The 25,745-nt window shown below is 43.3% G+C and overlaps 1 protein-coding gene across 1 annotated transcript in view; it reads left to right on the forward strand.

Annotated features, from left to right (window-relative positions):
- usp43b (ubiquitin specific peptidase 43b) overlaps positions 1-25,745 on the forward strand; it is a 63,156-nt gene that overhangs the window by 25,228 nt on the left and 12,183 nt on the right. The window contains exons 3-8 of the mRNA XM_042086566.1: positions 3,377-3,480; positions 9,908-10,000; positions 13,733-13,868; positions 15,284-15,428; positions 21,097-21,262; positions 24,616-24,727. Coding sequence (XP_041942500.1) covers positions 3,377-3,480; positions 9,908-10,000; positions 13,733-13,868; positions 15,284-15,428; positions 21,097-21,262; positions 24,616-24,727 — 756 coding nt within the window. The remainder of the gene's footprint in view (positions 1-3,376; positions 3,481-9,907; positions 10,001-13,732; positions 13,869-15,283; positions 15,429-21,096; positions 21,263-24,615; positions 24,728-25,745) is intronic.

A 25,745-nucleotide genomic window follows, 5' to 3' on the forward strand; every position in this document is an offset into this window, starting at 1 on the left:
GAAGGCATTCTCTTCTCCTGCTTAGACCCTTGTGCTGTGTGTGGAGAGGGTTATGTTTCGGTCCCACTCCGGCTCCCGTGCTCCCAACCAGGCATCTGTACAGGAGGCAGCCTCTTGCCCAATCAGAGCAGGAGCGCAGCATTCCTGTCATTTTGGAGACCACTCTCACTTTTCTTCCCTTTCTCCGTGGAAACCGAAAACCTTAATTTTACTGGCACTCTGGAGGAGAGGTCATGCCTCAGCCGCCAGCCTGGGAACTGCAGTCGGGGAGAGCAGCAGCAGCGGTAGACGAAGGAAAAACATCCTGTAACGTGTGTAGCAATGTTCAGTGTGAACACGGTGACACAGGCATGACTAGGAATCCTATTCCATCTAGGGTTCAAGGGTCGATCATGTATTTTATGTGCTGTCAGCTAAAATCTGCGGCCTTGATGAAAATGGATGCTCACTTTGAACAGCCACAGTTTGCCAAAAATATATTCTTTATCAGTTTCACGCTTAAGAGGTCTGTGTCTACTCAATAAAGTCAAGAATAATAAATATGCTGGCATATGTGCCCAAATCACTGATCAATTTTTCAAATGTACATGTACCAATAAATGTCATGTCATATTCCCTTGTTCTTGTAATTATACTGTAGTTCCTTTATTCATGTCTGCATTGTGCATTGGAACCCTCTCAGTGGAACATAAAATGTGCTGATTTAGTATACAATTTCTGTTGGTACCTTTCTGCACATTAGAAATCGATATGTAATTAACTTGATTTAATCCCTAGCAATAAAGTCTACATTCTGTTAATCACTAGTGTTGTATTTAAAGGGAAGTTGCACAGTCTGCCTTTGCATGTGTGCGCGTAATCCTGCGTATTAATTATATTATTGTAACCAGTGCATGATGAATACACCATACATATTAATTACTTTCTTACTGCGAACGTAGGTTAGTTTTGATTGCATGTGTTGGATAATTAGTCCCACTTACAGAGTTTTACAGAGGGGTGGTGAAAGGGTTGTCATGGAGGTATGCTGCACTAGCCTGGTGTTACCATCCTACGTACTTCCGGCCAAAATTTGATTTCAGCCTCGCACGTAGTCTGGCCCAACCCACAGTATGCGGTTCGCGTATGACCGCGCCAATCAGCGAACAGTTGAGTGATGACGCGGAACTTGCCTGCCGAGTTGCTTGTAGTCCAGCGAAGCTTGTAGTTCAACAGCATAGCTACAATGGCGACGGAGGAAGAGACGCTAGAAGCTATCCGCGAAGTTGTCTCAACTCTCAAGGGCATCACGCAATTAAAGCAGGAACAAGAGGCTTGTCTTGTCAATTTTATAAATGGCAAGGACGTCTTATAACTCGCCTTCCAACTGGCTTTGGGAAAAGTTTGATTTATCAGATGGTGATAGCTAAACCTAAACGCACAAGTGTAGGCTACTACATGCATCACTACTTATCATGTTTTCAAATAAACATTTGCTGCTTGTTATTCTCCCCCCTACTCTCAAATTACCTTAACAAAATCAATGCGGCATAGGCCTACTTAAGGAATGGAATGTTAGCTACTAGCTACCCTACCGAGCGGGGCTCAAGGCGAGGCGGTGTGTCTTGACGTGAGCTAGCCGGTTACCGAGTAGTGCTCAAGGCAAGGCTGCTGTGATTGTGCTTGACTAGGACTAGCGGTTACCGAACTGGGCTCAAGGTAAACCGCTCCGTGTTTGTGTTTGACAGAGGCTAGCCTGTGGCCGAGCTGGGCTCCAGGCGAGGCTACCGTGCTTGTGGACAATAACGTTAGCCAATCACCGAGCGTGGGTCAAGGTAGGCTGCGTTGTTTTATGCCGAACAACTGTTAGTTTAACTGAGCAAGCTGCAGGTTAAATAACACGTAGGTCGTCAGTACAATCCAACTTATCTGAGAGTGTAGTCTGAACAGCCCATGGAGAACGAAGTAAGCTCCGACGAAGTCACCGAGCTGCGTAGAACAACAATCGTCTGATAAGCGGCGAGAAGAGATAAGAGGGAAAACTGGCGTGTGACAAGAGCTGATATAATCTCGGCGACATGATGCTTTTGGTATACAACTCTCGGTCTGTGGCTAGCGCAAGTTAGAGATATATCCACTACGAAGAGACTGCCCTGGCGGTCAGGTAGCCTGCATACTAGCCAGCGGTCTGTTTACTACTGAGAGCAGAAGTGGGAAGCGGAAGTGGTAAGCGTAAAAGCCTGAACTCCGGCGCACAGCATAGGTCATTACCAAACGTTGCTGATTGGTTAAGGGAACTCCAATGATTTTAAACCTCAAAATAAGCATCCGCCCATTACGGAGACAGATTATTATTACTTTGTTCCAGACTGTATGACGAAGAGAAACGTAGTCACAGGCGGTAAGGACCAGGCTAATGCTGCACTGTTTTGTGAAATTGTATGTGTTAACATTTAGGGAGAAAAAGTAGGCTTGAATATGTTTGAGATGGTAACAAGTAATGCTCTCATGTATAATGGCAGTTATTAACTTCAGTGTTCCAAGACACACCAGTACCCACATATCTATTTTGGTTGTTTGTTTTGTCTGCATCTGTGTCTGGCTACTGCCATCCAGCACTTGCTGTTGTGTGTTTTGCCTGAAGACTATTGTTGGTGATCTTTGTGCGTCTGGCTTACTAAAAGAAAAGGAAATTGTGTGAAGTTGCTCTTTGTTGATATTAGCTACTAGGGTACATGATTAACCTGAGAGCATGGTTGACTGATAGGAGAAGGACACTGAGAGAGCTATTGTATGGAAGTTGTTGTTTGTGTCCTCGTGTCCCTGGCTTTGGTGATTACACGTGTCCAGAGAAAATTGATGGCCACGGGAATGTGCAGCATTGGTGTCCTGTGTGAGTCACCCCTGTGGTGTACCGTCGTCATCACACTTGTTTTTTGACCTTGAGATATGGCTGTGGTCAGTTTCTATGTCGCAGCACTTTAGTCTGTTTCCATGGCCTGTCTAGACATAATTTAAGTGAATTGTTTCAGTGGTGCAGCCTGTATCTCTGGTGCCATTACTGGTTGAGCAATTATAAGAGTACTTGCAGGATGTAGTGCTATAATATAACACAGATACACCCTCATATTTACCAAGGAGACAGAGTGGAATAGAAAGGTCAGTTTAGCCTGCAGCCTTGGCCACAGAAACCTGAGTAATGGTCTGGACCATCTTTGTCATAGTGCATGCCCATACTCTATAACAGCCTCATAGGATTCACATTCAGCCAGTTGTTAATACTGACATTATGCTTGGGTTGTGAAGGGGACAGAATGTCTCTGTCAACTCTAATGTGTCTATAGAAATGGCTTTGAGTGTTTTGGAGGTGTTTCACTGATGTGTGTGTCTGTTGCAGGGCCTGGCAGGACCAGAGGGGGCGCCGACAGGGGATACACTGGTCCCTCAGCAGCCTGCAGAGCGCCACAGCTTTGTGCAGGAACACTTCCAGGCACAGTACAAGTGAGTTCCAGGCACATACAAAAAGTTTTTGTATGTTGATACTAATCCAGTCTTCAGAGAGAGGTATAGCTCAGCTATTTTACATCTTCTTTGGTTTTTCTGAACCTTTAAATGAAGCGTGGGCTTGAAAAAAAGTGCATGTCACCAATGATAGGCCTAGATCACATTACATGTCTAAGTCTTAATCTACATCAGATCACATATCTAGTGTCTTAATGGTAAGTGAGGGGTCATTCAGTACATTGGATCTGTTTCTCTCGGCCCCTGACCTGTTCTTCTGACTGTTAACATGTTATCATTACACCATGGCAATGATGACCCTATTAGGCCTCCTATGCTATTAGCTTTCTTAATATGGATAACACACCTCTGGCTTTGGCTCGGAGTCGGCTCTTGACTATGGACACAGAAGGTCGCAGGTTTCCTGTGACCAGTGATTTTAGCTTAATTGATGCCATAATGTGCCAGCCATTCCTTTGTGGCGCTGAAAAGTTAATTACGTGTATTCATCAGTACTGACACAGTAAGCCCCTCTCCCATGAGGCTGTCTTTGTCAATCAAAGTTGATTCCCATTTTAATGTGTGGATAGTTGAAGGCATTTCCCCTGTTGTCTCCCTTGTGATGTCATGTTTCTGGAGATAACATGAAAAAAGCAATTAACCATTGGTGATCTTCTTGAATACTGAAAAATGTCATGTTTATTCATAAGCTCATAACCTGGTCATATGGAAACAGCTTTCTTTCTTATATTGAACTGCTGCTGTTTTTGTGGTGGAGGACCAAAGGGCAGTACTTTCCTTGAAATAGTTAAAATAAAGTGAAGTTGATACTGTTCCTTTCATGAGCTGGGCCTTGTCTTAACAAGCTAATGGTCAGAGCAAAGGGTGAAGAATGATGACCACTGGTAACTGTTCAGGGTAGAACGTAGCTAAAGGTACCCTAGTGTGATCTTTATTAAACTTCTCATCCAGTTGCTTATTCTTGTTCCACCTTAAGTCATGCTGGTACTGAATAGCCCAACCGTTATTGTTAACCGAGGTGGGATCTCTTCAGTTTATCCTTAACTGACAGTTCAGTCCCCTTTGAGGATATCCCAGCATACAGAGGTAGAGCCGTCCAGCTTCTCTGCATGAGATAATAAAGTCCCGATTCAAATGACTCAGGCTAATCTCTGAAAGCCCCCACCCCCCTTATTTAAATGTATCTAAAATTGGCATTGCCTTAACAGTGACTTTCATCAGTTCAATCAGATTTTAATTGCATAATATGACACCTCAGCGAGAGCTGAGACAGCGTATTTGGTCCTGTGTGCGGTGGCCCCCTGAGATTACAATTCGCATGTGGCTTCATCAGTTTTCCACTGCCTCATGAGTAATAATCTCCCAGGAACATCAATCATAAGAGTACACAATCTAAGGTGCTTTCACTGAGGCTGACAATGTTCACACATTTCTGCTACAGTACTAAGCATTCACTAGCCATAAGTGAGCGCTCTGTAAGGAAATTGCAGGAAATGTAGCTCACTGCATTAAAACACTCAAAGATGGAGCAGAGAGATGCCTGGTGAAGTTCACCTGAAATTATTCAAATCACTTGTAAATATGCAGTGATTTTTTTTTTTTTCAATTGAAAAGGTTTTCCCAGTTAGAGTGGGAGAAAAATATGAGCTTGGAATGAAAAAAAAACCCTAGAGTAAATAGGAAGGTATTTTCAGAACAGGAATGAAGCCACCCCCCACCCTCTAATTTGCATTTGGAACAGTGTCCAGTGTGCATGTTGCTTGGGCAAACTGCTAGCTTTGTGTTCCTGCTCAGACCCAATGTATGTTAGGCCTGGGTCCTTCCAAATGAGATAAAGGGAATCTTTTGCCTGCTGTGGTTCCTTTCAGCATGTGACGCTATTAAGCTCTGAAGCTTGCTAAAACTCAGCCCCCTGCCAATGGCAAACTGAACGACGGAGCCAGAGACTGAAGTACTTCCTGGTGGCACCCAAAATGGAGACATCTGACAGCTGGACTACAGTTCATACCTCACATCCTTGTTCAAAGACATAATTGAGCATTTTTGTTCTGATAAATGTCCTCGCTGTAGAAAAGTGTTCATCTACAGGGTTTTTTGTTTGCATTCTGTCAGCATTTTTGACAATATGCTTTATTCAGTGAGGGCAAAAAGTGTGTTTTCTGATTGAAAAAAAAAAAAGAAAAACATGAATAGAGCATATGGTCTGAATGTACATTTTGCAAGGGGAAAACATGACCAAGCAAAATGCTGAACTGCAATGCACATGTCCTCTGAAGTTACCTGTCCTTCTCAGTGTCTACAAACAGCTGTTTGTAAATGCCTGTGATCAAATCTCTGGCCGGTTTCTTGTCTCCAGCAGTTACCGTATTCATGCATGTAGATAACATTCTCTAACCACGGCACTTCCCAAGTTGTGAAGTGGTTTTCCAACTGCAGATATGTTCCCCCATCTGCTGAGGTCGTTCAGACATTGGCAGCTGAGCATCTTGCCAGAAATACATCAAACAAGCCCAGCTAATTGCCTCCCAAACAACAGACAAATGATTTGTTCTTTATGCCTGTTTAGGTAGCAGTCTAGGCTGCCAGAGCTTATTGTCTTTCCCTTTAGGCTGCGTTAGACTGACAAAACATCTCTCTGGATTCAGCATTTGACTACCTGAATTTAAATGATTTCTCTCAACGGTGAGATTAGTTTTTAATTCCATTGAGATCAATAAAAAAGAGTACCAGGCTTCTCGTATTTTAAAGTTGTGTTCAACACATTCCTCATAACATATTTAGTATGGTGTAGGATTGTTGGTGTTGTTTGTAGGCCTAGAGACACTATTTAAAATGTGCCTGAGACGGACGTGTACCACAGTTTTTATGTCGTCTTCCGTGATCCCCGATACTCGGGTGCGAGAGTGCTGTTGAAAAGGCCCAGTCAAGATGTTGTGGGAAAGCGTGTGATTCATGGTTCTGCTGTCAGGGAACTCTTCCTGCCCAGAATCTTAATGTCTGTCTCTCTCTCTCTATCTTTCTCCCTCTTTCTCCCCTTCCGCACTGCCTGCACAATGGTCCCCGCTTTGCATGTTGTGATTGCAGAATCACATTTCCATTTCCTTGTTTTTCAGGAGTGTTGTGAGGAGGGCGAGCTGACATTACAGCTTGTGGACATGAAAATGGGTTGTTCACATATGTCGCCACTAGTGTGTTTTCAGACAGAAGCATAAAGACATTTCCAAAGTATCTCATTAAATTCATCCCCTGCTCAGACTGACGGAGTTGCAGTTCCTCAGTCCTGTTGGCCCTCCAGGAGTGGAGTGCTGAGCGCAGGCTCTACTCCAGGTCATCAACCACAGTGTGCTGCTGACCACAGCTGACAGGCCAAAGAATCATCCGTATAATGGCTCCATCTCGACTGTCAGCATGCCAACTTCTTGAGCTCAGGCTATACTTAAAGTACAACCAATCAGGTTACATAACGACTATGTAACCACGAATGAAAGTACCTTTTCTCAGTCGTTACATTTTCAGATTCTGACATGGTATGAAACCGTGTTTCTAAGGAGAAATGCTTCTTAGGATTTTTCTGGGAAAAAAAGACTTTGAAGGGAGGCACTGTCTCTGCCACTTGTACTCATCTTGCTTCAAAAGTATGTTCAGTCCTTGAGTTGCCATCTGGTTGCTTTTCCCTTATTCTAAGGGAATTATGTTGAAAACCCTGAAAAAACAATTAAGTAGAAATTATTTTACCACATCCCTCTCTTCTACCTCTTCTAAAAGCATTGAAATGTTGTACAGCTGTACAGATTTTTTAAATCTCTATCATTATACTGTATCTGTAAATCGTTCCTCCTCTGTTATCTCTACTATTTTGCAATATCTCCATTATTGTGTGTATTTTTTACAGTCTATGGTCTGTAGTTGAGTTCATCATATTTTCATCCATTTGACAGTGAAGCAGTGTGTACTCTTCAGGGCTTTTCTCATTAACTGTGGCAGGAATCTATTGCCAGGCAAAATGCCGTCAGATACTGAGCACTGTGTTACCTGATAGTGATACCCTGGAGAGCCCTGCCATCTCAGTACTAGCTCTCTGTGCAGTCAGCATGTCTGTTTTTTGTAGCATTTGGGGAGGGTCATCTCCTCAAGGTGATCCTTCTTGACCTGCAGGGTCAGTGCTGTTTTCCAGGTGGGGTAACAATTCTCCAGGGAATGCAGTCATTGGCTGAGAGCTGCAGGTGCCTTGCTACATCTTAATGAATGAATGGAGGAATACCAGAATTACCTTAGATTATCTCTCCATTGGTGTGTCGTTGTTCTTATTAGCGTGTTTAGCGTGTTTTCTGATCATTTCATAACCTGTCCTTCTTCCATCATTGATATTATCACAATGGGAGAAAGAATGAAATGATTAGGTCACAGTTATAAATGTAAGTGCATGTTAAAATGATTAGGTCACAGTTACAAATGTAAGTGCATGTGATAAGGTTTGTTTGACTTGCAATAATATGTTCACACGCTCCGTTAACACCTTATCATTAGTATCTCAAACATGATTATGTTCTCTAGTACTGTGGTTCTCGACCGGTGTGCCGTGAGCCAATATGAGGTGGGCCTTTTTATATATGTGCTTTTTATATAGGTTCATAAAATAGGGTATAGAGCTATAAATGCATCAGTGACACAGCTTTTTGATTAAAAATCAACATCATGTATAAGTATAAGTATAAGTATATATACTCTTTTGATCCCGTGAGGGAAATTTGGTCTCTGCATTTATCCCAATCCGTGAATTAGTGAAACACACTCATTCACACAGTGAACACACAGTGAGGGGAAGCACACACTAATCCAACAACAGCGGCGCTCGGGGAGCAGTGAGGGGTTAGGTGCCTTGCTCAAGGGCACTTCAGCCGTGCCTACTGGTCGGTTTTATAATAATAGTGTTTTGGCGTTTTGGTTTGATCTTTGGTGTGCCTTAGCCCCAAAAAGATTGAGAACCTCTGCTCTAGCTAACCAACCCAAATGTATTTGATATTAAGTGTGAGCCTGGTACACCTTATGCTTTTTTGAAAACCAGTCCATCTGTCAAAGCTTTGGGCCAGTGGAAGTTGTCATGTATAGCATGGGCTTTCACTAAACACTTGCACTTGTGCACCATCTGTACAGTTCATTGTTGATTGCCCAGACCGTGAGTCATTTGGCTGTTCTGGCAGATGTGTGTTGTTGCTGTCAGATATTATGGTGCTAACATGCTGATAATGCCCATTTGGTCTTGAATGTAAATTGGACTGCAAGCTGTTGTTGGCTTCAATTCACTCTCGGCTCTCAGAAAAGAATGCGAATAAGAGTGTGCTAAAATTTCGGACATCGGAATTATCCGAAGTAAAAAGCACTTTAGATCAATTTACGGATGATTGGGAGTACATACGTTGAGTTGACATCAAAATCATGTCATTCGGATGTGTTTTGAGAAAGTTCGATTTTACCGTTTTTAGTCAAAACTCGTTACCCTGGAAGTGACCAGGGCAAGTCATTTCGCCGCTACAAAACGCTATTTTTATACCTCTTCTACAGTTCCAAACAACATTACACTTACGTGGTAGTGAGTAGAGGGTCCCTAAAGCCCGAAGTATCCCGAGGTCTTTATGTGGTCGGATAGAGAGTCCAGAATGAATTTCATCAAGCCAGTACCTTTCCGGAAATGTTGCTGCTGCAGCTGGTGTCTTTAGGGGAAAGTCAGTAGGAGTCGATTGCCGAGTGTGGAGTAACACGCTCTGGAAATTCACAATTTCGTTGCCGTTTTTTTAAAAAAAAAAACATAGTCCAGTCCATACAACTTCATTTCAATTTCGAAAGAAATACTGGACTATGTTTTTTTGTAAAGTTTTTGTACAGTTTTTTTTTGAATTTCCAGATACTGCCAAATATATTCCGGCACATTGCACATCTCAGCCATGTAACATGGGGCAGCCTAGCTGTCAGAATGTGCATGACCAAGCCATTCTGAATGATGAATGGACGTTCCTGTCCTCTCCACTCCTTGGCAGAGAATTTATCTGCTTTTTAAAGGCCACTGTATATAAAAAGTGCAAAGCTAAGAAGCTGAGAATGCCCATTTGACCACTGAAACTTAAAGCTCTCCAGGGCTTTCTCCTACACTCTTTGTCTTTAAATGAAACAGACTTTCCCTCCCTTTCGCTAACCTGGGATTAGAGTGTAAATCAGGAAATTGGCTTAGAGGAATACCCAGTGAACCACATCCAGCACAACCCATCCGTACAGACAGCATGATGTAAGAAATTGGAAACTGGCAGGCGATTGTTTCCCATAGTTAACTGGGTTAGAGGCAGGGTAGATTATGCCTCATTCTTTAGTTGTTCACCTTCTGCTTTTGTTTTTATATTCCCATTTTCCAAAGGTCGTCACTGACATGCCCTCATTGCCTTAAACAGAGCAACACCTTTGACCCTTTCCTCTGCATCTCACTTCCCATCCCACTACGACAGACCAGGTGAGTGACCTCTTTGACCCCTCAAGAGCAGTTTACAGGCAACATGACAAAAGATTTACAAAGTGTTTCCATTTACGGTGACATGTGTACTGTACCTGCACAACCTTAACAGCTGACTAAACAAAAGAGATATATTACTCAATGGCCACAGGCCTCTCAAGGGAGAAGGATAGAGATCTCCAGCAAACTCCAAAAACAATCAAACCCATATGCTTCTGTTCCGACACAAAGTGGAAACCCCACCTCAGACTCAATGAGACAATGTTACAATCTAATGCCATGGCCTCCCTCGGGTTCACTTCAGCTGAGGGGAAAGCTCTGTAGCGCACCCAGTCACACCCAGTCATGTTTCTTTGTGTGGACGGGACAATGCCAGGGGCTCCAACACTGACCGTGGAGGTGGGTCACGCACGCAGTCGAGCCCTTCCTGTTGAACGCTCTGAAACACGAGGCCGGGGGCATGCTGCTTGTACATGAGTGCTCAGCGCTGCACATTAACATTGTTCCAGGCTGCCTCCGAGATTAGAGAGGCGAGGTAGTGATTTAGTGCCTCCGTCTCCCACCATCCCTGTGGATTCTTGGCTGAGGGATGTGCATCTGTCTCCACCCACTTGCTCGTGTCCGTACTAGGGTGGGCCTTGCACCAGCAACCCCCTCACACACACACACACACAGACACAAGACACCAATTCTCCCTGCAGGAACTCAAATTGCCCCTAAATGGACACACAGGCCATGGTGTATGGCCATGGACTACAGTGCCTCTGCCTCCTCTTCCCCCACTATTGTTTTTTGTTGAATGGTCTTCCACTGTTTTTTCATTATCAGACTTCCCTTGTTTTCCAGAAGGGTTTTCAAAAAACTTGCAAACAGAATCCTATCCATTTTTTCCATTACTGTTGCTTACCATGTAAAACGAATTTGGAGTATTTGCTTCATTTTTTATGGTAAATATTAAATTGTTGAAGTTAGCCCACTATTTCTGGTGTATTTAGATCCAAAAGGAAAGTTAACCTTCTTGATATACAATGAAATATACCAGGAGGCTATTCATTGGGAATGAAAACATTACAGTGCCTATTATGACCGGATTCTTTTTTCTTTAGTAATGTTTGCAAGAATGGAATGCAGAAGGTTAAGTTGAGAACTGTGGTGATTGTGTAGAGATTTTTGTAATCCAATCTGTACTGACACTGCATCATGCCATGGAATAGCTTTATTTGGAATCCCCATGTCAGCTCACAGTGTAATGCTGCACACCTTTTCATTTTATTGACTGTTATGTCCTGGATTTTTCGGGGAGGCTTATTTTTCTCCAGAGTCATTATAGCAATAGCAACCCTTCTGTGTTAACACTGCCCTTATGTGATTCACAAGGGCAGTTATACAGGGTTCCCACGGATCCTTAAAAAGTCTTAAATACAACTTTCGGATTTTAAGGCCTAAAAAAGTCTTAAATTGTCTAGGATGTCTTGAATTTTCCAAAGGGAGGTATTACATTTGCGTATGGGACCGCCAGCGAGTGAGCGAGTGCAAGAAAGAGAGTGAAATGTCTCCATCAGGTTTCGTGTACTTAAAAAGTAATTGTATAAGTGACTATGAGGCTACGGGAGGAAGTGTAGTGGTTGCAGAGTGAATATGTTTTTCACAGGTGTGGTTAAAGGTGTGAAAACGGTAATAATACAGTAGGCTATGAACAAATATGCCTGATGTTTTCGTGCAGAGGCCTGAGAGATACGCAGGTAGCCTACATGAGCGGGAGAAAGAGTTGGTAAGCCAGTTAGCGATAGATTGGCCATACCTTCATGACTTCACCTTGTCCTCCTTTTTGGAGTTGCGCTGGGCATCTAGAATCTTTGCTCAGACGCAGCAACGTTTTGCAAACTATGGACGCGAAGACTGCTGGTCAAATTATGCGCAGTGCTTCTGTCAGTCGTCTGATAATTTGCTGCACAATTTATGAAGGAACTACGGACTGACATAAAAAGAAGACAAGCGTTTTCGCAGTCAGGAGGAAATACTGTACATGTTAAGTTGATCTTTCCAGCGTGTGTTGCTGGCCTAGCCTAGGGAAGAAAATATCTGTCTAAGTTAATAATACCTGTAATATCTGTCAGCAGCTTTCTTCCCAGTAGGCCTAGCCTACTTCGCAAAAGTTGTGAAATATAACCGCATATTTTTTGAATGTCGGCGACTGGCTACATAAAAAAAAAACGTGCGTTCATAATACGTGCGTGTTTGAGATGAAACCAGCAGTTTTCAGCAGGATCATGCCAGGAGGACCTCTTAATTTAAAACAAGTCAATGGTTTTACAATGTTTGAGTCAAGCTTTGATTGGTTTAGATACAACTGGTATGCAAAATGTAAAGTAGTGGATTAACTTTAATTTGCTGTGCTGCATATGGGACAATAGATGCACATAGTAAATTATATAAAGTAGGCCTATTAAAATATTTAAATAGCGTAGTCTAACTTTGAAAAAAGTATTGAAGGGAATCCAGTCCAGTACACATGTCTTTTGCAAGTAGCCTAGGCTACTACAGACACAGGTGAAGAACAATCAGCCTCAGCCAGATATGTACAGCCAGCTTCAAAAGCAAGCAGCCCAGACCCTAAAATTGGCCATTTATAGCTGTGAAGGTAATTCACACACAATTATTTTTCTTTTGCCAAAATATATTTGGTAACTTCTGTAGACATCCAAAATGGGGTGGGGGTTAAAATTAGTAGGAAAAAAACTATTTCATAAAACAGTTTTAAGTTGTCGTATGTATCTTTTTGCCGTGGTATAGTCTTAATTTTTTCATTTAGATGTCTTGAAAAGGTCTTAAAAGTCTTTAAATTTGCACTTGGAAAATGTGCAGATACCCTGATTATATCCCAATACGGATACCAATACTGAGTTACATACCAGCCTAAAGACCCCAGCACCATCTCTCTTTTGTGCCTCAACTGATCACAAGAGAAATCCCTCAGCCAGATGGACCTGTATTCTCCTGTAGAGCACTCTATTACCTCTCTCTCTCTCTCTCTCTCTCTCTCTCTCTCTCTTTCTCTCTCTTTCTCTCCTTCTCTTCTCCTCCCCTCTCCCTGGTCACACCTATAGAATAAAGACCATGTTCATATCACATGGTAGTGGCACATCATCAGGTCATTCCAAGGGCAGCCATTTCTAATTCAAGGCACTTCCGCCTCCTCACCCGTCACACAGTTTACTCTCAGGTCTATATGAGAACTGGTTATACTGCCAGCTAAGGCTATTACCCTCCTGTTTCCCAGTCTCTGTCAGTGAACATGTCAGAGGTGAACGGTTTGCAACCAGGCACGCTGCTATTAAAGATGCATGAAAGTATAGATTCCATTATTTCTGTTGCATGAAAAAAGTGACTTAATGATTTATTATTGATGCTAAACATATTGATTTATTCATGAAAATCGTATGTCCCTCTTGAACTACGAGGATTGGCATGAATGATAGAGTTCATGACCTTTTCTTTTCTCCCCCATATAAACTAACAACAGTAAGCCTTTGATGTCTGTATGTTGTCACCATTTCACCCAAAACATGAGAAAATTACATGAAATATGTTGCAATCTTCAAACATCACATCATCTGTTGCAATCGTTGAACATCATATCATCAGCTTGAATTGAATTTTTTATCACAACTATATATTAAGTTGTCACTATTAGTTATGCTAATCTCTTTCCTGTTGGTCCCCCATGCTCAGGCCTGTGTATGTGACTCTGGTGTTCAGCACTAAAGGCCAGCGGTACCTGCGTGTGGGGCTGGCCATGCCACTGTTCGGCTCCCTGGCCTGCCTGCGCAGGATGGTGGCTGACGAGGGGAAGATCTCTCCAGACCAGGTGCCTCTTAGCACTCTTGTGCACTCTCTGAGCACTCTCGTGCACTCTCTGAGCCCAGCTCCCAGACCATCTCTCACAGGGCACAGAAGTGGAAAACTCGGGTTTCAGAAAGTGAATGTTCTGCCAGATATGTAGTCCAACTCTTCACTAAACCACCTGATTCTAATTAGCATATCACATCAGCCAGCTCGACAAATCTGCTACTGAGTGAAATGACATCAGCTAATTAGTGTGCACAGATAGAACACGTACATTGGTAAGACTTTTACTTTCTTAAGCCAGAGTTTTCCACCACTGCAGGAAGAGAAGAATAAGCAACTCGGTGCTTTAAAACTTGCCAGAGCAAGTTGGCAGCACAAAAGCACGTACAGTACCTGAAACCCAACTTGTCCTGCAGTGCACCTCCAGATGGGACTGGTGCGGCATTAGCACCTGCTGCGGTGTTCTGTATGTAGGGCACAGAAGGGGGTGAGATAATGATTGTGAGATGTTGTTGTTGTAGTGTTTTATGCCCCAGCCTGTAGTGCACAAACATATTTGAATATTCCACGAATGGATGGATGGCAAGGTACAAGAACACAGATTTAATTGCATTCTATGCCTTGGTGGTAAACATTCCCATGAACTGCTATGGTGTATTAAACATAGTATGCTGCATAGCATTCAAATTCAAATTTATCTAGGAAATCTGTCCCAAGTGACTGTCCCCAGTCAATGGCATTTTCTCTAACATGGATGTTACTGTACACCATTTCCTTTAATATTGGACTCCAACCATCAGGAAGTGCTTTAGACTTTCAGAAAAAGATGTTAAGTCATTGGGGTCACAGACAACGGCCTGTGACTTCTTGTTAGACAAATTAAATACCATGTCTTGCGAGGCGTAGCGAACCTTCTAGCAAGTGTAAAAATTAGGAGGTCTTATTTTAGAAACACCTCCCTCGCTTCAATGTGTATTTTTGGTCCAACATATTGTCCCACAGAGCATTGGTGGCATAGATTTTCTCTCTCTCTCTCTCCCTCTCTCTCTCTCTCTCTCTCTCTCTCTCCCTCTCCCTCTTTCTCTCTCTCGCTCTCTCTCTCTCTTTCTCTCCCTGTGCTAGTTTTTAAAGTTCAGGTACGGCTACTTCAATGATAAGTACTAATTTAGTGCCATCAGGTAAACCTCTGAGGATAGCAGTGCTATCACATATCACTCATAGCGTTCACATGTCACATACAGCACTTTCAGTGATCTACCAGTCCAGCACTCCTTATCTCACTGTGCATCTTATTATGTCTATCTGTATCCATCTATCCCAAGTTACCTGTCTTTGCCTGGTGCCCTTATGATCTCTCTCTCTTTCTCTCTCTCTCTCTCTCTCTCTCTCTCTCTCTCTCTCTCTCTCTGTCCCTCCCTGTGCATCCTTCTGCAGGTGATCCTAGCTGAGATCTACTCCACTGGCTTTCAGCGCTCCTTCTTTGATGAGGATGACCTGACCAGTGTCGCTGAGAACGACATCATCTATGCCTTCCAGGCCTCCCCCCTGTTCATCCGGGGAGGCTCCGCGCGAATCTCAGGTCAGAACATGGGCCTGCCCGGCCAAGTTTGGCACAGGACCTTCACATGATCCTACTCACTTCTAAAGAAGCACTACTGCAAGTCTCTGTAATCTGTAATCGTAACACAAAGCACTGCCCATATTTGACTAGTGATCACTGCACCACAGTGATCAGTGACAGTGTGCCACTGAGACGTGTTATTCGAATCGGCTGTCAAGAAAGTGTGGCCGACTTGTTTGTCACGCATGGCTTTTTTTCAGACTGAGGATAAGTCAGAAGTCTAAGGATAGGCTGTCCACTGGGAGCTCGTCCCTTGAGCTCTCTCAGTATGATGGCCCAGTTGCTGGATAGGGTTCATGTGATTCCTCCTGTCCTGTGAGGTCCTGATGATTGCCTCTGTGCTTTTACACACACACACACACACACACACACACACACGCAATGCAGTGGTTTTAAAAAAAAAATTCAGTTGAATTTGGCACCGAATTATACAAACCTTATGTATGGCACTATATGACATCACAGTAGAGCTGGACTATGGCTCTTGAAGCTGAATGTTTTTAGAGAGGAAGAGAGATTTGGGGGGCATGTGGAAATATAAATAGAACAAGAGTCAAGAGTCAAGTAGCCGTAAGTTGTTATATATAAGTAGCCATAAATTCATGCATATTAAATGGGTTGTTATTATACAGCCGCAAGGAATGTAGAAGAGTATTTTAGCATCAAGCTTCATTCCAGACCGAGTAGACACTAGTGTGATGTCCAATTCTTTTAAGGCAATAGAAAGAAAGCATCTCCTTTTCTCATCTCCCCATCTCATGTTTTCCTCATCCTGCAACAAAGGATGGTCTGTTGCTCCACCAGATATCTTTCAGTCACATTTATTCTTCTGTTTTAAATCCATTACATTATTTGCCTTAGCTAAATGTATCACCATCTATGGAGCTTGGATGAAGATTTCAAATAAATAAAATGTGACACATATTTTTTATTAAATCCACTAATAGGCCTTAATTACTTGCCTCCTTCTGAGAAATCAGAGGATTTAAAAGCTGGGAGTATTTCAGAGACCCCCACTAACATCACTTATATTAATTGATTTTCAACGACGCTGGAGTTATTATACATAATGTATGTAATACATCAACTATTCGACAGCAGGGGGTAGCCAGGGGAGGATTTTGTGTGAATTTATTTTGATTTTATTAGCATATCTTGAAAGGGGTGCTGCAGTCAGGCAGACTGCCAGTAGCTGGAGGGGCTACACTGTTTGTGTTTTGTCATGTGTATTTGACCTCGGGAGCTGATGTCAGCATCACCGCATGACAAGTTGGCCTGATGCACACAGACACACAGTACCTGAGTGAGAGGTTGTTTACCTGCTCCTAAAGTTTGAAAGTCACCTGCCCCAGTAGAGATCATATGTTTAAATCTTGTATTATGTATGTGTAAACCTACCCATTATGCTAATGTTTATGTAGTGCTAGTGTCCATATTAATAGGTGTCTGGTATCTAGATCGATAGATAGATAGATAGATATAAATTGATTGATTGTTTGGTTGACTAATTGATAGATTAATGAATTGACAGATCGATAGATTTTATTTATCCCCAAAGGGAAATTATGGAGTTACAGCAGCAATTGATAATATTAACATATAACACATAGACATAAGTAAAAAAAAAAATAGAATTTGAAGTCGGTTCTTATATACTTACGTATATTCTTATATCTGTCCAAAATACAATAAAGTACAAGTCATTAGAAATGAAAGTCAACTACCTTAACCGACCTTAACCACTAACACTGCATTGTAACACTACTGCTGTTCTGCATCATGTCCAGATGTGGTTGTGATTGTACTGGTTTCATTAAGGTTCTATTAGCTCAAGCTCTCCTCTCTCATATTAAGCTAAAAAACCTGCATAGTTCGCCTTTAAGATTGAGAGATTGTTAAGCATTAAACATCATAATAACAGATGCCAGGCAATAACAACTGTCAGATTTAATGGCTAACATCGGGGGAGAGATTTCTAGATCCTGACAGATTGTGTTCTTTTGTCTCGGCTAACATGAAGGAACTATTCAGTTATCCATCAGATGAATATAATCTTCACTCTGTGTATGGCTAATGTAGGACTGATACTGTATATCAGAACAGATGGAATGTGTCTGTATGTAACTGTGAGAACATATTCATGCAAAATATATTCACTATTCTACCTCATCAGATTTTCTTGGACAGTCAGCCTCCAGTGGATTCTCATGGTTCTAGGTTTTCTAGGTGACTATTCAGATCCTTGGTTGTATTGGCAGAAGTGTCAATAGACCTTGCCATGAAGAAGATGTACTTCACACAGAGAGGTGTTTGGACTGGAGTTATGGATTGTTTGGTGCAGACAGGGTTATCCCAGCTCTTTTGAAGAGGGAATAATAAACTCCAGTAGTTTCTGTCTAGATAAATGGGATGATTCTCTTTTGATGTTCCTTCCTATAGAAGAAGAATATCGTCTTCCACCACATTTGTTCTGTAGATCAAAATGCTGCGTATTTAACACAGCATCTTTAGATTAGGATAGTGAGTTTGTTATGCAAGTGGTGTTGATTGACCAGTGAAAGAGGCATACTTGTTTTCGTCATGTTCAATCTTAGGGTCTCCAGCCATGAACTGTCTGTTTTATTAGATTTTTTTTTAATTTAACTTAAAACTCTATATTAAAGATAGAGAAAGAACAGTATTCCCTTTGTCTTATGGGTTTGTTCATGCTTTGTTGTGTTACATTGTCGTGAGAGAGTTTCAGCTTTGTAATACTGGAGAGTGATACAGTAGCTCCCCCACCACCATTGATTACCTGGTGGTCTTTCATTAACACTCATGGAAATAGATGTGATTTATCGAAAGCGATGAGGGTCAACAGATAACATAACAGATTGAATCAGGTGTGTGTGTGTGTGTGTGTGTGTGTGTGTGTGTGTGTGTGTGTGTGTGTGTGTGTGTGTGTGTGTGTGTGTGTGTGTGTGTGTGTGTGTGTGTGTGTGTGAGATGCCTTTATTAGTTTCCACGGGATGATCTTATCGCCTTGTCTCCTATTAATGAGTTAACATGCCATGAAGATGCATGACAGGTTTCCCCTTCTCCTACTCGCTCTCTCCTCCTTTCCTTTCCCCTTAATTTTTCACTATCTTTCTCCTATCTGCTCTGCAACGTTTTGGCCAATTTATCTGACACAGGGAAATTTCCACAAGCATGAAATTAGGGGTGTTATTTGTCACTGCATCTCTCGGGAGACTCCCTGGGCCTACGTTTGATATTCTTTCCTTCACTGACTTGAAGGCACTGGCTCTAATGGGGTTCTGGTGATGCAGACAAAGTCTCTGGCTAGAGGGAGGAGGGAGATATTTCCCTAGTATTTACCACAATACAGTGCCACTCACTAGCTGTTTGGCCTTCTGTGTGTATACTTAATTCACATTAATCACATTCTATTTTTGTCTCCTGGGATTTTCAGGCTTTGTTTTTGTTCCCATGATTCAAGAGTTCTACAGCTTCAGGTGGTGTTCCACGCTTGCATGTAGAGGAAGTTGTTTGACTGACAACATGGAATTTCACTGTGTGATGACCACCTGGAAGTCGGTAACCTTTAGCCATCCAGACACAGTGGAACAGGCCGAAGGGAGGAAGAATTGAGACAGGAGGATTTCCAAAAGAAAGAGAGAGAGGGAAGGGACTAAGAAAAGATGAAGGAGGAGGGGTCGGTGAGAACACATAGGCAGATATTTCCATATTACCCTAAAGAACCAAGTTCACAAATCACTACCAGAGAACGTGAGCTGCACTGTGAATCCACAGTAATATAGGGTCCTCAAATGGAAAACTTAAGCATGGCTTTGTATATGCATGTATATGTGGAGGTGGATGCTTAAGCATGCTTAAGGGTTTTCCCTTTAATGCACATAACACAGATTGGCTGCATGGGGTCATCTTGATTCCTTTTCCCTGTCCCATTTTCAAGATTGGATTTCAGCTTTGTGTCAGGAAACTGGTTGTAATTTAAGAGACGTGAAGGACATTTGGCAAGAGAAGCCTGGAAACCCTGCAGTCCCGGTGTTTGCCAATAAAACCCCTCTTTTGATTTAACTGCCCTCCTCCTCTCTGCCACAGCATCAATCATAGACATACGAGCCATGAGGTGACCTTTACGCTATTTTACTGCTGCTTTATGAATATGTTTTATGGCTCATTATCATGTGTTTTTCCCTTCAAAGTTATGAATGTCTCTAAAAGGGCTCATTTTAATAGTAGGGTTCATTTTCAAAGCATTTGAGTGACAGCTCTGCATGATGATGATGATTAATTCAACAAAGATGCATATTCAGTGCAGTGTATGCCAATATGTCTATAACATCAAGCTGTCAACATACTTCTGTATGTGTTATAATATCTATATAACACCAAGTAAAAACAAGCCCTGTCCATTGTGTGCTGATGTATATTGCCAACCTTCAGAGTCCAGACCAACCCTGTCTGTACTGCTGTTCTGAAGTCAGTCTCTGCCCTTCACTCTCAGTGCTAGACATTATTGTAGAAACCGCAGGTCCTAATGTTTGGGCAGTCGAAAGTTAGCAGAGCGCTGTTGACACCAGGCTGCTGGTGGTGATAAATGATGCCAGGGGCACAGGCGTCAGAGTGTAATGAAGCGGAGAGACTTTGCCCCGAGAGAGGAGTAGCTCTGCCACAGAAGGATCGATACATGCCCATCTCTTGCCCCCCGCCTGGCGTCCCAGGGGGGTGATTTGTCACCGTGCCCACCCATAGGGAATGAGGTGCGGCCGTGTCACGTTCCATGTCGCCCCCGCTCCCCTGCTGCCCAGCCCCCTCTAAATCCTCCCGGCCTGTTTGACAGAGCTCGCTGCGGGTGACGTCAGAGATGTCTGGGGCCGAGACGAGTTCCGGTGTTTGCTCTAGTCACGACAGAACGGTGGAGGGAGGAGGAAATGAAAAAGAGAGCGGAGAGAGAGTGAGAGAGGGCCGGCACCCTACCAGCCAGTCTGCCAGCGCGAGTCTCTAGTCAGACAAGACGCCCCACTGGGAGAGTCTGCCGCTCGCTCGTCCACAGGACTCATCTCCATCTGCTAGCCCACCCTCACGCTTCTGGACTGGTCTTAAAGAAGAAGCTTTCCCCCCCTTTATCCCTACTCTTCTTACTCATCTCTCCGCACATGTTTTCCTATGCCAGTTTTACCAAAACTCACAAACTGCCCATGATATGATCGGGAGAATCATGCAAAAGTCTGAGTCCGAAAGGAGAGAGACTCAAGTCACATTCTAGATATGTTCCTGTGCGTTTGTGTCAGCTCTGTGGTGTAATAGGCTGATGATATGCAAGACTTTTTGAAAAATGTTTCTGGGCAATGTTCCTGAGAATTGCTGTGGCACATTCTTTGATTGATTGTTGATGTTCAGCGGGGAAAAAAAATGAAGAACATTAATCATCAAATCATCGTGGTCATCTGAACACCTGGAACTGGTTATGTGGTTGCCCAGCAACATTGCTCAAAAAATTGCCCCATATATCATCACCATTGGAGTAGAGTTTAACCCAGTGTGCTCTCAGATATGTCATCCCCATAATATTCTCTCTCTCCTTCTCCCTCATTCTCTCTCTCTCTCTTCCCTGTCCTAGGGTACCACCACAGTCTCCCCTCCTCCCCCTACTCCACCTCAGGACCCGAAGGTCAGAGGTTACCTGCCTCGGGGGCGCTGTCGTCTGAGTTCCTCAACCAGGGCATCCCTGGGAAGGTGCTACTGCTGGTCTGCAATGCGGCAGGGTCGGGCCAACAAACTGTCAGGTGACTAAAGCTTACAAGGGCATTCTGATACATGACTTTCAATTAATAAGAAGAGGGTGCAGCCTATACACAGGCATTTCCATATTGATTTAAAAGAATAACAGAGATACATGCTACATAATGAAAAACAAATGCCCTTTATTCTGTATATGGATTTGACTTGTTACATTCCTTTAAGTCTCTTTTCATCCTTCATCAGTGTTCTCCGAAGCCCTGCAGTAAGGACATAAATAGCAGCAAATAAAGATGTCTGATGTCTTAAATCCAGTAATTAGCCCTAATTACTCTCTCCACTCTCATAAAGCAAGAGGGCAGTTAGCAGGCATATGCCTTGGCTCTGACGACAGAGGATCTGTTGCTAAAGCCCAGCGGGAAGACTGTGAGGATAACAATCTTCACCTGAGTTTTCCTGTAGAGTTACTAAGGAGGTTATGGTGAAGTGGCACATTACAGTGAAAGACGTTAACTAATGTAATCTCATTGATGGTCATGAGCAGAAACGTCTGACATTTCCCTAGGGTTACATAATGTAGGTAGTTAAAATGGAAAAGCACACTGCAGAATGCCTAAAGATGCAGTGCTTCCATGTCTTTTCTCACAGTGTTCTCACATCCTTAATGTGCTATATGTGGCAGTGTACTAAGTGTAATCAGATGTGTACATTTTCACACAGAAAAACACAAGGTATGGTGGTTTTATCTACTAAATGGGGAGTAAAATGTGTGGATTTTTTTAGTAATTCTATAATTTTTTAAGTATTAAGTGCAAGGTCCAAATGTCTATTCCAGGACTGACAAGACTACTGATAGGAATTAGTCATGAGTGAAAAGCTCATCTCAGAGGAGAAAGATGAGAATTCCAGGCGTTCGACATGAGCCACCCAGAACAGGCGGGAGAGAGACTGCCTCACAGAGTCTGCCTGTAGTGTCTGTGTCTGTTTGGTCCAGTCTTCCCTCCTTGGACTTCACTTGTGCTCTTATGAAAGAAACTCCCAGCTGAGGCAGGTTGGCGATGGAAAGGGAGGACAGGGAGGTATTGATTGGCCGCCTCTTCCCATCTCTCCGAGGACAGGACTGTGACAATCCCATCACTGCCTCAACGGCGCGAGAGAGACAGAGAGAGAGTAAGAGATGTGCTGGATTGGCCAGGCCTATTGCTACACTGGAGAAATGAGAACGCTCTCTGCACATTTATTAAGTGAAAATGAATTAAATTGATTTTTTTTTGTTAGGCGATCTGATATTTGCTACGGATCGAGGCCATCCTAGGTCTGTTCAGAACTATGAGAACCAAAACCTTTGAGTATAAGCAGAGGTTCAAGGTTCTAAACACTGAACGGAATATGGTGTGCTGGCATTACAGTGACAGGGCACATTTGGGCACAAAGCAAACATCATTGTGCTCTGATTGCACTGCAACCCCCCTCAGAAACACATGAAAACTCATTTTGACTCCTCCAGCTTATTGCTTGTGAGTCAGCAGGAGATATATCTCAGTTTCAGTGATATCATCGTTAGGCACCCCACTCTCCCTCTCTATTTCTCTCTCTCCCTTTCTCTCTCTTTCTCTCTCTCTCTCTCAAACACACACACACACTCTCTCACCTCTTTCTCTCCATCCCTCTCTCTCTTCCTCTTCTTCCCAGTGACAAACAGATTTGACTGGCCTAGTTTTATGCTAGCTCCTCTTTCCACATGGGCAGACAGATGGGCTGCAGAGATGAGATGCACAGGATGGTGTGTGTGTGTGTGTGTGTGTGTGTGTGTGTGTGTGTGTGTGTGTGTGTGTGTGTGTGTGTGTGTGTGTGTGTGTGTGTGTGTGTGTGTGTGTGTGTGTGTGAGATGCCTTTATTAGTTTCCACGGGATGATCTTATCGCCTTGTCTCCTATTAATGAGTTAACATGCCATGAAGATGCATGACAGGTTTCCCCTTCTCCTACTCGCTCTCTCCTCCTTTCCTTTCCCCTTAATTTTTCACTATCTTTCTCCTATCTGCTCTGCAACGTTTTGGCCAATTTATCTGACACAGGGAAATTTCCACAAGCATGAAATTAGGGGTGTTATTTGTCACTGCATCTCTCGGGAGACTCCCTGGGCCTACGTTTGATATTCTTTCCTTCACTGACTTGAAGGCACTGGCTCTAATGGGGTTCTGGTGATGCAGACAAAGTCTCTGGCTAGAGGGAGGAGGGAGATATTTCCCTAGTATTTACCACAATACAGTGCCACTCACTAGCTGTTTGGCCTTCTGTGTGTATACTTAATTCACATTAATCACATTCTATTTTTGTCTCCTGGGATTTTCAGGCTTTGTTTTTGTTCCCATGATTCAAGAGTTCTACAGCTTCAGGTGGTGTTCCACGCTTGCATGTAGAGGAAGTTGTTTGACTGACAACATGGAATTTCACTGTGTGATGACCACCTGGAAGTCGGTAACCTTTAGCCATCCAGACACAGTGGAACAGGCCGAAGGGAGGAAGAATTGAGACAGGAGGATTTCCAAAAGAAAGAGAGAGAGGGAAGGGACTAAGAAAAGATGAAGGAGGAGGGGTCGGTGAGAACACATAGGCAGATATTTCCATATTACCCTAAAGAACCAAGTTCACAAATCACTACCAGAGAACGTGAGCTGCACTGTGAATCCACAGTAATATAGGGTCCTCAAATGGAAAACTTAAGCATGGCTTTAGCTCTGTTTTAGCCAGTATATTTCCATTCTAATTGAATGTCCATTTGGTAATTGCATTATGTTTGTCCCCCTCTGCCTCCTGTGGATAGCCTGGTGGCTGTGTCGCAGATGCAAAGAGGAATGATGCTTGAAGCCTGGAAATGGGTATCCCACAGCAGGAAGCGTAGCCACATGGAATCTAATGATAATAGTGATTACACCACAGCGTAATGCCTGGGCTAATCCCCGTTCATTTGATATCATGGTTGCCATAATAATGTAATGACTGGGTTGATTCCATGAGGCCATGCAGTACATATGAACCCACCATCAGTGCTGATTCCTGACCAGGGCGCAGTCGTTGATCTGAGGGAAGGGGGAAAAAACAGGCCAGATTCTGATCTGCAGTGTGACATTTAAAAGGACATTGGCATCAGAATTGATGTCAGAGTGTGCGCCATCATGATCATCAGCAGACGTATACTGACTCACACGCGGCATCATCCACTTGGTTCGAACAGTGACCCACTCACATCAGCCACACAAGTCGTGCAGACACCATGTACTGTCATGCCGACTGATTATGAGTAATCTTTGCCATTAAGTCTGTGCTCTCTGAGCGTCATTATTGGTAGTCTTTCTCCTCTCATGTTTGGCTCTTTTTCTCCTGCCTCTTGGTCCTCAGGTTTGGACCGCCGTTCCTGATGCGCGAGGACAGGTCTGTGTCGTGGGACCAGCTGCAGCAGAGCATCCTCAGCAAGCTCTACTACCTTATGATCAACGGAGCCCAGGCCCAGGTACTGGATGTGGGCTGGTTCTGCTCTGCTGTGTGTGTGTGTGTGTGTGTGTGTGTGTATGCATGTGTGTGTTTAACAGATGTGGCCACTTGCATGGCTGAGAGGGTTCAGGGCACTGGGTCAGTTCATGGCCCCCCAAACAAACCAGATGAATTAAGCCAAGCTTGGCAAATATGACATTGCAACTCAGAAGCACATACAAACAGAGAGAGAGAGAGAGAGAGAGAGACAGACAGACAGATAGACAAACAAACAGAGATGTAAATACTCCCAGCTGTGTATCTCCATCAAATCAATGATTTACCTCAGTGCTGGCCCCATGTGCTTCCTGATTGCTGGCAAAAAGCACAAAGTCACATTCCAATTGGAGCATCTCATCTGTCGTAGTGACACAGCCACGGTCCCGCCCAGCTAACAGCACATCATTTAGGGTCAGGTACGGGGCTTTACTCAAACAGAGTAAGAGGTGGTTGAGAGAAATGAATGACTGAGATTTGAGAATGTGTATGTGTGTGTGTGTTTGAGTGGGTGGGTGGGTGTGTTGGTATGTAAGTGGTGAAGAGTGTGTGTGCATGTATTTGGGTGTGTGTTGGTGTTTGAATGTGTGTTTGTGTTGGTGTTTGGGTGGGTAGGTGGGTGTGGGTGTGTTGATGGTATATATGGAAAGTGTGTGTGTGTGTGTGTGTGTGTGTGTGTGTGAGGAAGCCTTCTTAACCTAGAACAAGGCTCACTACATAGAGAATAAGACATGATGACATCAAGATTGCCCTTGGGGCAGAATTTCTTTTTGTCCCTTATCCAATGTCCTAGATGTCCATGTAATTAAACTGCACTGTGTGTTCAGCAGCCATCGCAAAGAGAGCCAGCAAGGACACATCTTGGAAATCTCCCATTTTTAATGTTTTTTTGGGTTTTTTTTTTAGATTTTTTATGTCAAGAGTCTCATTAGCAGCCTTGACGGCCCTCTTTTCAATTCCTTCTCTCTTCATAAACAGTGTTGAAGGGATAGTGTCTCCCA

This window comes from Alosa sapidissima, chromosome 3, assembly GCF_018492685.1.
Source record: "Alosa sapidissima isolate fAloSap1 chromosome 3, fAloSap1.pri, whole genome shotgun sequence".
In the NCBI taxonomy this organism is placed as follows: Eukaryota; Metazoa; Chordata; class Actinopteri; order Clupeiformes; family Clupeidae; genus Alosa; species Alosa sapidissima.